Source organism: Electrophorus electricus, chromosome 16 (assembly GCF_041902795.1).
Source record: "Electrophorus electricus isolate QZ-2024a chromosome 16, ASM4190279v1, whole genome shotgun sequence".
NCBI lineage: Eukaryota > Metazoa > Chordata > Actinopteri > Gymnotiformes > Gymnotidae > Electrophorus > Electrophorus electricus.
Window position 1 is genome coordinate 15,324,613 of NC_137512.1, and position 12,741 is coordinate 15,337,353.

The following is a 12,741-nucleotide window of genomic DNA, read 5'->3' on the forward strand; positions in this document are numbered from 1 at the left end:
CCCTGGAGAGTAGTATGGAGTATGCAATATAGTAATATGCCATTTGGAATTTAATGTTGATTTGATGTTGCATGAAAGTGCATGGGGTGTGCGTAATTCCAGCCTGCTCCATATTAGTGTCTTATGTGCGTCGTAGGAATGATCACACTGCAAGATTTTGGAGCAAAATTTCTGACACTGCCAGAAGATAATTATAGCCTGTCTTTGGTTTCAGAGGCATTATATCGGCAACACGACATGTTCAGATTTTAAGTAACCGCTAAATAAAGCTTTAATAATCTGTGACTCGTGTGCAATAGCATATTTGTAATGCTAATCTCATACCATATACCCGGATTTAAATAAACAATGGAAAGCTGACAGTTTGACACAGGCATCAAACCATATGACCAACAAAATCTGAATGCAATTCATTGGAACCAAAAAAAGTCACAACAAATAATTAATTAATTAAATAACATTGAAAAATCATAAATGCTTCTGCTGGAAATAATTTATGATCTTTACTGTAGAAAAACACAGGCAAACATCACAACACAGATTAAATATGAGGAAAATGGAAAGAGCTAGAAGGTTAAGGAGCCAAACGTGAGCATGTGGAAATAATTACAGGCTGTATGCAAGATCAGTTAGTTTAAGGGTTAGCAGGGGTGCCTCCACTCTGCAGAGGCAACTGCCAAGTCTGTTTCCCCAGTCAAACCACCAAACCCCACCCTTCTCATTCTCCGTCCCACTTCAGCAAATGACTACATGGCTCTATGCCTGTGATTTCCCTCAAAGATTCTGCCAGTGAGAGAGAAGGGGGAAGGGGGTGGGGTGGTTGGGTGGAGAAAACATGTGTCTTTATTCCAACTATGACCTATTTGCTTAAACCTATTTGCTTGCACATGCACACATCCTACATGGGCTTGTAATATGGAGCATGGAGAGCACATTGCTGGGAGGGGTCAGGAGGTTATTGATATCATTACACTGAGGGGACTGCAGAAGGGCATAAATAGCTGGAAAAAGGTTTCTGCCCTTGCAGTGTCTTTCGTACAGCCCAGGCATAGGTGACCTCCACTCCACTCTTCCTGCAGAAAGCCCGTCTATCTCTGCAGACCCAGTAAGTAATGTTTATGCTGTACTTATTCAAAGATGATCTTAAAGTCTTTTCTTTTTCAGTTATAATTCTTTGTGAAACTAGTCCATCTTATGTATTTCAAGGTGTTGCAAGAGCATTAATGCACTTCTGTAGATGTTGCAGTGGATGTGTGCATACATTTAAAATATAGTTTATTATCTGAAACTACAATGCTAAAGAAAGACTAAAGCATGAAAAAAAAAATCAATAAATATGTACAAAATATCTACACTAAATAGAACTAAATATTCAGATTTCAAACATAATATATTACATATTAAGAAGACTGGGCACAAAGCATCTACATAGTAAATAATATTCAACATAAATGCTGTGCTTGGTTAAAATTTTGTTGTCATACAAGAGGAAACTGTAAAGTGCAACAAATTGCTTTGGAGGTTTTTTCCTGTGAATGTGCATAAAATTAATGTCAGATCTTTGTTGAATTGTACATTTATTATTTACTCACTAGCAAACCATTTCATGCCTCATACCCACATTTTGTTCGTCATTAGCAGTCACAAGTCAAATGAAAATCCAATGTAGTTGCTTATTCACATGTTTGGACTAGTTGTCCCTACTTTCTGAGGCACACCCTATTTTAGATGCCTTATATTTTAGATGTCACAAATATGGTAAAGACAAAAAACAGGACAGCAAGACTTCCTAAGATGTAGTATGTTACAGCGTGGCAGTTAGTATGTGACCATTTTCTCCATTGTCCTCTCAGAGTACCAACATGGAAGGGATGAGAGGTGTGTGTATGAGCTGCTGGCTGCAGTGCCTCTCTCTATTGCTGACTCTGCTAAGTGGATCTTCTGCCATGCCTCTGATTGTGGACTCGGTGTGCTCTGCACCATCCACGGCCAAGTACAGCCTGACATTTACGGGCAAGTGGAGCCAGACTGCCTTCCCTAAGCAGTACCCTGTTTACAGGCCCCCTGCTCAGTGGTCTACGCTGATTGGTGAGTGGAATGTAGTGACAGACATGACTAAAAGGTCCTGACTAAAGTGCACTTTTAAAAAGCCTTTAAAAACTGGAAAAAAAACTTTAAGGTAGATTGCCAAACAATATTCAATACATCTTTAAATTATTTTTATCATTCTTTGAGAGATTAAAACAAATAGCTTATAACTCAGCATACCTTTTCAAAAACAAACAAAACAATTGCTTGACATGTAGTGTTAGTAGTTAAGCATGGCGTCTTAATCAAAAGCAAACACCGTATGTTTTTCCTACTTTAGCTTTACATGTAACCATTGAATATTGACCACACGTTGTATTTACTGTTAAATTATCTACTGTCCTATGTGATCATTTCACTGAAATAAATTAAATGATCTCATATTTATTCTTCAGGGGTGACTCACAGCTCTGACTATCACATCTGGCAGCAGAACGAATACGCCAGTAATGGGGTGAGAGAGTTCTCTGAGAAAGGAGAAGCTTGGACTCTGATTAAGGAGGTAGAGGCAGCTGGGGAGCGCATCCAAAGTGTATACGGCCTCTTTTCCACACCAGCTGTGTTTGGAGGGACAGGCCAGACATCCACAGAATTTGAAGTCTATACAAGGCACTCCTTTGTAAGTCCTGTATATGCAATATGCAGAGATGTTAGGAATCACTTTTGATATGGGAAGCTATTCAGATTTAAGGGCAGATACATTTAAATTAAGAACAGATGGAACATATTTAAAGCAGGACATAGTCAAAACAGAATTAACTCTGTTCAAATAATTCAAACAACACTGCTGTTCAGAGTAAGACCCCAATACCTAGTAAATTCTCCAGGCTATAATTTGTGAATTTATATTAATGGCTTATAACCCCTCAGGGTCTTCCTTTTAAAATTATTCAAAATTAAAGAGAACCCATTCAATGAAACTTTCCAGGGGAAAACATCAGTGCCAATTCACACAGGCTGCAGGCAATTTCAAGTTACATTTAAAGCACAGGATCAGCAGAACACAAAAACTGTTCTTTCTTTATAGCTCTCCTTCATTGTGCGGATTGTACCCAGCCCTGATTGGTTTGTTGGAATAGACAGTCTAAATCTGTGTGAAGGAGGTAATTGGAAAGAAAACATAAGTCTCAACCTGTTTCCTTATGATGCTGGCACGGATAGTGGCTTCACTTTTTCTTCACCTAAGTTTGAGACCATTCCCCAGGACAAGGTCACACAGGTAACTGCTTAGATCCACTAACCTTACGGTAAATATATTAGTTTAGCATTTGAAATCAATATTAGAGATTGTTAATCAGTTTTTTTTTTGTATTTCCTAGATTACATCATCATTTCCAAGCCACCCTGCTAACTCTTTTTATTATCCTCGACTGAAGAGTCTTCCCACAATTGCCAAAGTTACACTCACCAAGATCAAGAGCACTCAGATCTTTAGCCTGCCTATACAGCCCACACAGTTTAACCAGATTCCCACTGGCAATGAAATAGATGAGTCTCTCATAAGTAAGTTGAGAGATACCCCTTCTTTTTGATGGTGTACAAATTTGTATAATTGTTGTTTGACTCAAACTAGCACATGCACAAAACAACAGCTGAATAAAGTAACTAATTTTAAAAATGTCCCCCAGAATTGTACTTTCAAACATGTAATAGATTCAACCATAGTTCTCAAAGTCTGTAGTGACAAAGAGAGTGGTTATTATGTGCACTGGGGACACTACTACCACATACTGATCTGCATAATGCTTGAAAAAGTAATGATGATCCCTGAAGAGAATTTAAGGCAGTCAAGTCTAATGTGGGCTTGTCTCAGCATAAACCACTCATTTTGTCCCCATGGTGACAAAATAACAAACCCCAAACAAAATTATGGGAGGCCTTCTGCCACCCTGTAAGTCAGGAAGTGTTTACCATGGAAACAAAAAGTGATGTCAAGCCCAGCTGTCCTTTTATTTCCATGTTACATCCATTTTCCTACTTGTTCAAAAACTGTAATATGTGATAGAGATCAGTGCATTTATAAAGCTGTGCCTTTTGGAAGGCATTGCAGAAAAAGAGAATCTCTATAAATATGCAGGTTGTCTGTGATTATTTTTCTCCAACAAATGGAAAATGTTTAGAGCAAATTACATTATTTCAGGGTGTAACAATCTGTTTACAACTGGTCTATAATAAGATGAACTTAGATGCTACTTAAGGGGTAGGATAGAAGTAGACAGCTGTTGAATTAAGTTTCATAATTTGCATGTTTTGAAATATTGTCAACAATTGTCAACCACTGCCAAGTAATTTTAGTTGTAACTGAATATAAGCAAAAGGACCGATATCTTTGACAGGAGATAAAAGGTAAGGGAATAACTGCTGCAAAATGGTCCTGAATGTGAGTAGTAAATTACTCTATAATTTTCTTTAATGAAAGAGCTCAGGAACAGAATAAGGCTTAGTCATAGTTCAACACTCATAATTCCTTAACAATATTAGTACACTTTCAAATTACTTCCACACATTTTATTAATGTTTCAAATGTGTTCCCAGATACCCCTCTTGACTGTGAGGTGTCTGCCTGGTCACCTTGGGGTTTGTGCAAGGGTCAGTGTGGCGAGAAAGGAGTAAGACATCGGACGCGCTACATTCACATACAACCTGCTAACAATGGTGCTGCCTGCCCTGCTCTTGAGGAGAAGAAAGCCTGTGTCCCTGACAACTGTGTCTGAAGATCTGCTAAGTGAGGGCTAAGAATTCATATTCTCATTTTCTTCTCAGTCATGATGTCACAATCATTTGAAGCAATGTTGTTAGGACAACCAATTCAAAATAAGACTATTAAAGGAAATAACATAATTTCATAACTACAAGAGTCATTTGTAAATGACCAACTTCAAATGAAATATTTCCAAAGTGAGTAAAGCATTCCATGCAGTATAGTTATGGCACAGGACTGGTGGCTTAAGTGCGAAAGTCAAAAAGATCACCATGAGATCTCAAGCAGATTTTCAAGTTTTCAAGCAGCACAGTGAAATCAAAATGAATGTGTCAAAAATGTTCTTGTCATTCTAAATATTATTCAATGGGGAGAAATAAAACTTGTGTTGAAATAAAACAAAACAAAAATATAATGTTGTCATTTAGTTTACTCTATACAGCACTGTCCTCTATACAGCACTGTCCTCTCATATTAGGGGCTGTGAGAAAATGGCATTAGCTATGTCTTTCTTGCAGCCCTGATAGAAAGTAACAGAAATTATTACAAACTGCTGCTCCCTAGTGGAACAAATCAGCAAGCACACACCAATGTGAAATTAATTAACTTAAACAACTAAAGAAAAGGTTAATGTCTATAATTTGCTGTGAACATTTGATACAATAAATTGTATATATAAACTGTAAATATGGACAAATAAATTGTTCCTGTCAACATGGGTACTGTTGATATTATTCTAGTTCTTAATATTCTAATGCTTCTGCTGTTCCAATTCAATAGATTTCACTACTAAAATGTCATAAGATGCATTTATAATAAATTTTACCATACCTGAAATAAATATTTAATTGTCCTCAAAGGCAGTAAGTAGTCATGCAAGATCCGTTAACAGGCAGAACAACTATTTAGTTAACTATCTGAATTTATTTATCAGCATATGCAAGCACATGCTGTGGTCTTATCACTCTTTTCTCCCAACCTTGTTTCTCAAACACACAAATGCAGGTGGACATTTCACACTCAGTGTCACACCCAACCATAGATATCCAACCTTTACACCACCCTATACATTTTGTACCATTCCTAAGTTAGTTGTACATTTTGTTTTACATCTGTCTCAGACATGGAAACATCTAAAAAGTCACTGCTTACAGCCACTACAATGAAGTTAAGTTGGACTGGCTTCCTAATTGCAAGCTTTGTCATTTCTACTCAGGCAATGTACTTTGACTTGGTACAACAGAAGGAAAGATGTATTATTGAGGAGATTCCAGAGGACACCCTTGTCACAGGTGAAGAAACTGCATCACATTTAAAATATCTACTTTAATGAAGGTTTTAGTTTGTATTGTAAACATTTTACTGTTTTTTACTGATTTGCACAGGCTGTTGGAGTAGATGATTACTATAATTAAGTTATTCATAAATATGTTGAGATTTTTTACATTCATGGTGGAACTGCTTTTACTGAACACAACTGGCAAAACAGTTCTGTACAATGAAAGTAACTGAGCTACTGTTTTATTTTAGGTTACTTCTTACTAGAGCACTGGGATAAGAATCAGCAGAACTCTCAGCATCTTGGTTTAACCATCACTGTTAAAGACCCTAACTATGAGGTTTGAAAATGGATTAAAACCTGATTAATGACTGTAGATTTTATATACATCTGTGCTACCTGACCGTACTCAGTGGAACCTTTTCATTCCTTCATTGTATACAGGTATTGTTGATGAAACGCTTTGGCAGATATGGAAAATTCACCTTCACCTCCCATTCCTCTGGTCAGCATTTCCTATGTGTGAAATCAAACTCTACCAGATTTTCTGTGTTTGCTCGTGAACATTTGGTGAGTTAAGGTTATAATAATCAGGTTACACTTTATGTATATTTGACTTATGACTTACAATATGTGTGGCAAAGTCTTTCAGAGGGTTGGCAGATTCTGTACCCAGGTGCATAATGAAGTGCATATTGTTTGCCTCAGGCAAATTTCAAGCTAAGTATCATGAACATGATTTTATAGCAATGTTTCACAAATTCTGTAAGAGCATAGTGACTGAGGCTTGTTTTCTTTTGGTTTACTTAGGATATGCTCTTTGTGATTAAATACCTATTTAACATATTGCTTACATTCTTATATAGTGGTTTCAGTGAAAGTTACTCTGTAAAATACTTTACTTCTAATGTGCAGAAGGTGCATCTAGATGTCCAGATGGGAGAGCATGTTATTGATCCTAGTGCTGTCAAGGTAAAAGACACAGTTAAAACAATGGAGTACACAATGAAGCACTTAATTAACCAGATCCAGTACATTAGCAAGCAGCAAGACTTCCAGAGGGTAAGTATGGAAATTAAATAGGTCAAGTAGGGTAGCTAACTTAAGGCTGAAACTAAAAAACAACTTCCTGAAAGAATGAGTATATTATATTCTGACCAATTCTGCCAAACCTACCAATTTATGGGGGAATTAACAAAAGTGCAATTTAACTGTTACAGGAACGTGAAGAAACATTTCGCCAAATGAGTGAAGAAACCAATGGAAACGTTCTGTGGTGGGCAATTATGCAGACCTCAATACTACTCACCGTTGGATTCTACCAAATTAGAAGCTTGAAAAACTTTCTAATAGAAAAAAAGTTGGTTTAATTATTTTGTGTAGCCTTAATCAACTGCCTAGCTTTAACTAGCTGTACGAGTCCATCTAGGTTAGATAACTATAGCTTATCTAACTCTAGCTAGTTTTAGTAAGTTAGCTAACGTTAGATAACTAACCAATTAAACCTTTAGTTATATTAGCACTAGTGCTAGTTTAAATTATCACATTAATTACTACTGCATACAACCATTGTTTATGTCTCATTACTTGCCTGACATAATAAAGCCTTGTTACTATACAGAAATGAGTCGCTTGTGTGGGATAATGGTAGACTACTATCTAACTAGCCACTTTGTGAGCTAGTTATGATCGCGCGCCTTGAAGGCTATGTTACCGCTTACATTTCCCGCGCATTGTCAAGAAACGACGTCACTACACCGGCACCGACACCCCCGACCCCCTGTCTAGTTGACAGAAGCATAAAACGTAACTGATAAACTAACCTTAGCTTTGTAATCTGCGACACTGGCAGAATAAATGGCTGCCATCTTCAGCCTGTCTATCAGATAGCTAGTAACACTCATTAAGCCATCCACCGCTCAAGCACTTGACGATACTCTTCTTCAAAAGCGATTAAATAGCTAGCTAGCTACCTAGATTGGTTATCAAGATAGCTAGCTAACTTTTTCAATGTACAGGGAACTAGACAGTCAGCCTGGCTAGCCTTATAGGTAGCTAGCTAGCTAGCTAACGTGTTGCGTCCTACCCAAGCTAGCGAACTTTTTTTTTGCTTCTGGAACATAGATGGTGAGTTGGGATCTAGCTAGCAACTAGTATATTTTTTTAAATATTGAAACTGTGTTTGCTTATTTTTTTTCTAGGATTAAAATGCCAATGCAGTTACATTTACCTATAAACAACGACTTTTTATATGTTGTATCTGAAATGTATTTCACCAAACAGATAATGTCCCAGTGGATATGCTGTAACTCGTGTTTCAAGTCTCCAGGACCTGACCGTCAACTAGCTGTAACAAGTTGTGGTCACGTTATATGCAACATTTGCTTTCAAACAGGTAGCTAACCAGCACAGTAAAGCTTTGTGTAGTATATCTTAAGTTCTAACTGTGGGAATGTGTGCCATGTTTACTGGGTTGTGTAGTAGGCTGATGGCCTCCTCGTGTTATTTGACGGTCACAATTTAATACTTTTAGGAAAGAAAGGCGAATGTCTGATCTGCAAAGCAAAATGTCAACTGTTTCCACTCTCAGACAAAGTAAGAGGCGTTGTACCTATCTACTTTCCTGTTCTCAATGTGTGGCTTTACCAGTCCTATGTATACAACTATAATTATATTTTTATATTCATTTTATTTTAGAGCAGCTCAGATGTCAAGGCACTTTTCTCAGATATAGGCACTACTGCAAACAGATACTTCTTAGAGATAAGCAAGGTAAACCCATGGTTGTTGTGGTTATGCCATCTGGACAATTTCTAACCTGAACTTTTGTCACCTTAATTCTAAGCACTGACATTAGACACATTTGTGTACCTATTAAGGTCTTACAGTTCCAGGCAAGACACCAGAAAAGGCTGCTATCTTATTATCAAGAGAGGGTAGGAGCCGTTTTTGTTAGTCGGATTGTAATATATGTGATTGAGATCTTGGATTTCAGGGGCATTTTCATCAGGAAATTAGAATCCTGATTAATTCAACAGATATGCAATAATTTATTTTTGTGTTTTGCCTTTGTAGAATGAAAAAATGAATGAGGCTGTTATCAAAATGCAACAAGAGATGCAACAAATGTCAAAGTAAGAATTTCATATGTTGGAATATATTGCAGTACAATTTATTTACTCTTTCATGTCTAAATTCAGTTCTGGTTTTTTTTTTCCAAAGAAAAATTGCAGAGAAGAATGCTTATATATCAAAGTTAGAAGTAGCTCTTAAGCAAAGGTAAGTTCTAAATAGGATGATGGCTGTGGTTCCTTTCCCTTACCCTTATGAAAAGGAAATGAAATGTATGTGTGGGTTTGATTTGGGGAGCTCTTCCTTTTCCAGAGGGAATCACTGAGTTGTATGTCTTTTATTACTAGTTCTGTATTTTGCATGTGAATACAATCAGGGTCGAAATTATGCAAGAATGCAGGCAGCAGAAGCTTCCTCTCAGTGTTGTACATTATAATTTAAATTTATATTTCTCCCAGTTCAAGATTGGGATCACAGTCTAACAAGGATTTCCATGCATCAAGCAATTTAAAACCAGGTGAAGTAGAGTATAGTGTGCACACAAAGTGATACATATTGTATTTATGTTCTTCAAGTACATTTTTGTTCTAGCAGATCAGGGATCATTAAAATAGTCTTCTGAAGATCACCAAGTTCTGTCAAGTTATGATGGTGGAAATGAAATGGATGAAATCAGTCAACTGAACTGCTTATGTAACTCATCATAAAATGCTGATGGCTCTGACCAGCCCAAAAAGCATATTTTATGTTAGTAAAATGGCCAGCTAAAATTTGGCACAAAAATAGAAAAACTTGCAGGAATCAGCAAGTTTAATGCATATATAATGCAAAATGTGTGGGACACCAAAGAGAATTGAATTGACATTATCCTGTTGCACCTCAAGTATTTTTTTTTCTTTTTTCTTGGACAACTTAAACTTTTTTTCTATCCCATTTTTTTTCATTAAGTGCCTTTTTCCTCACCAGTGTCCTCCGTGACAAAAATTTCCTACTCCTCCCCAGTGTCTCTGTCCCACCATTTATCCACCACAAGTCTGTGAGTATCAGGAATAGGCTGCAATGTCCTCCTGTTATGTACTGTTACATAAGTTCATAAATGTTAGAGCTCTTAGTGTTAGATGGACCAATTGCATGTGTCACATTTTCAAATAATGATGAAATCTAATATATGTTATTAATGTATTAACTATTAATATATGTTAAAAATACATGGTATAAAAGATCTTGGAATATTTGTTCTAGACATTAAAACCAATTCAGTGTAATTATATGTGTTGTAAAGTCTCCTCCAAATTGTCCGCAGTCTGCCAACCACCCCCACTCCATTTTGCCTGGGCTCAGTGACGGTAAATGGTTGACATATGGGCCATGTTACACAGTGTTTGCTGTAGCGTTAGCACACTGTCTCCAGTGCTTCCTTCTGTCTCACTGTGGAGCCCTTGGCTCCAGAGCTGCTATCAACAGTCCTGCACTGCGAAGCAGGAAGGCAAGCCTTCCCACATAAACCCGGCATATCCTGCCTCCATCCATCATAGACCTCTATTAGCCTATAGTTGTTTGGATAAGCTTAGCTCTTATGGAGCTAACGACCACCATGGAGCTACAGTGGAGAATGGATGATGATATAATGATCTGGATTGCTTACATTTTGATATCTCTGCCGTGGCTGCTTTTCCAAACAATTTACTATGATGTCATGTGTTAACCATAAAGTGAAGCCCTTGTAACTGATGTGTAGATCTGTAATTTGAGGTCCCAAAAGTTGATCCACAGTATTTATTCCGATGGGGGGGAAAATGGGCCAGCTAGCATTCATAACACAAGAGGGCACTACTGAATCGTCTTTAAAATGGATTGTGAGCATCAAGCAAACACACCAAGTTATCTACAGTATCTGTCAATCGCTTATAAGCCATTATTTTCCATCAGAATTGAAAACATGGAAACTGAAAGAGGATTTCCCCCTAAAGTAAGTTTACTCTGTTATAGTTTGTTCTTATATTTACTGTAAGTTGTGTATTTCCTTGGTGCATATTGTATTTATTTTAGATATTTTATGTAATTGAGTTTAACACAACTCTGAATCGGTCATATTGTGTCAGTACATTACTGAAGTATTTGTATGGTATTAGTAACTAGAATTTGTGGTAATAATCTGTAACAAATATGATAGCTGTCATTTTCTCTTTTATAGCCAGAAATTTCTGGAAGTGTTTCAAGACTTTGTGTCATCAGCCCACCACAAGATGGCCGGATAGGTGTGCCTGTATCAGTCAAATATTGTACTGCTTACTGTAGTAGTTGTTCTTTCTTCTGTGTTTTTCTGCACTCCCACTTTCTAAACAGATTCTATGGATAGAACTAAAAAAATATCAAGGTCAACTTACTATGCTCTAGCTCTGTAACTAGACACATATATGTATTTACAGTGCATGTTGCTGTCTTTTATTAGGCACAGTTCAGCACAGAGCAGCAAACCCAGCCACTATGGGTATCCACTTAGTTCGAAGTGCCACTGTCAGGTATTTTCTAAAATAAAAACTCGCTATATAAGGTAAGACAGTACAGTTTTTATGTTTGTGTAAAGTAGCATGGGAACATGTCTCCTCTCTTGCTTCCTACAGTAGGCAGTCCCCCAGCATCCTAAGGGAGCCTGCACTGCCCTTGTCCAGCAATGTTCCCTACCACAGAAACTCTTCATGGGAAATGCCTGCATTCAAACTGCTTCCAGCTTACAAATACCCCTCCATGTCATGTCTGGGACTTCCGCCATGATATATTGTAACAGCAATCTAAAAATGTTACCAGCAGCTATGGAACTGGAGAGCTATTTTTGTGTAGCTTCACCATGACGCTATGCTGAGAGCACAACATATCTTGCAATGCAAGGCATGATGTTCAGCTTATAGCTAGCCTCCATGTAGACAACCATCTGCAAGTGAATAGACACATGCATATGTTTGCTTAATCAAAACAAACAGAACAATTTGTAACTTACCCTCTGCTGATGCCGCAATGCTTTTTGATTAACTAGTGCTCTGGGGTATGAAATAATAGCCTTTCTGTGTTTGGTCTTGGGTACGCAAATGTCTGTTTGCCGTAATCAATTGCAGACCTGGCATGAGTGGGCTGTGAATGTGAATTTTAATGTGCTGCACTGTGATTCACTGTGTGTCAGCTGCACCTGTGGATCTGCATAGACAGTATGTTTTACTTCTTAAAGTCATAAAATGCCACATCAATGAATGGTTTGAACTGTGTTGCACATTAATAATATGGGATTTGACTTATTAAAGTAATTTTAAGACATTGCTTTTTGTTGAAGATGCTTCTTTAATAATTTTATATTTTTTAGAAACTGCAGAATGTAACAATGTGTCTCAAACTCAGTGTCATGTTCTGATATTTACTGCATCTAATTAGTTTAACATAAAATTCATGTTACAATTGTTCACCAGCTTCTGGGGGAAAAAAATATTGAGATGCCCATAATTGGACTTAAAACATGGAAGAATGTAAGAACCATTTTCTGAGCAGCAGCCTAGTCCAGCCTGTGCCTGTAAGGCATGCTCCTCGTAAATGAATAAAAGTGCTATGTGAA

General features: G+C 37.3%; 2 protein-coding genes across 11 annotated transcripts; both read left to right on the forward strand.

Moving 5' to 3' along the window:
* The first annotated feature begins 898 nt into the window (after positions 1-898).
* spon2b (spondin 2b, extracellular matrix protein) lies at positions 899-6,382 on the forward strand. Of its 2 annotated transcripts, XR_014117609.1 has the most exons (8): positions 899-1,105; positions 1,854-2,088; positions 2,484-2,707; positions 3,116-3,307; positions 3,408-3,591; positions 4,624-4,813; positions 6,006-6,081; positions 6,320-6,382. XR_014117609.1 is itself a non-coding variant. In XM_027002131.3 (6 exons), the coding sequence occupies exons 2-6, from the start codon at positions 1,863-1,865 to the stop codon at positions 4,800-4,802; spliced, it is 1,005 nt and encodes a 334-aa protein (XP_026857932.2). In that variant the 5' UTR covers positions 900-1,105; positions 1,854-1,862; the 3' UTR covers positions 4,803-5,503. The 2 variants fall into 2 exon arrangements, 1 of the variants encoding a protein (XP_026857932.2); XM_027002131.3 differs by lacking the exons at positions 6,006-6,081; positions 6,320-6,382 and having other exon boundaries at positions 900-1,105; positions 4,624-5,503.
* A 7-nt stretch (positions 6,383-6,389) lies between these two features.
* On the forward strand, positions 6,390-12,449 carry rnf212 (ring finger protein 212). Of its 9 annotated transcripts, none has more exons than XM_081699052.1 (15): positions 6,390-6,408; positions 6,513-7,130; positions 7,289-7,344; positions 8,352-8,463; positions 8,602-8,663; positions 8,766-8,840; positions 8,948-9,004; positions 9,144-9,202; positions 9,291-9,347; positions 9,599-9,657; positions 10,089-10,176; positions 11,070-11,109; positions 11,335-11,398; positions 11,593-11,662; positions 11,765-12,449. In XM_081699052.1, exons 4-15 carry the CDS (start codon positions 8,355-8,357, stop codon positions 11,913-11,915), a joined length of 891 nt encoding a protein of 296 aa, XP_081555178.1. In that variant the 5' UTR covers positions 6,390-6,408; positions 6,513-7,130; positions 7,289-7,344; positions 8,352-8,354; the 3' UTR covers positions 11,916-12,449. The 9 variants fall into 9 exon arrangements, with proteins under 9 accessions (XP_081555178.1, XP_081555177.1, XP_081555179.1 ...); XM_081699053.1 differs by having other exon boundaries at positions 6,396-6,408; positions 6,513-6,638; positions 6,713-7,344; XM_081699051.1 differs by having other exon boundaries at positions 6,513-7,344.
* Positions 12,450-12,741: the final 292 nt, after the last annotated feature.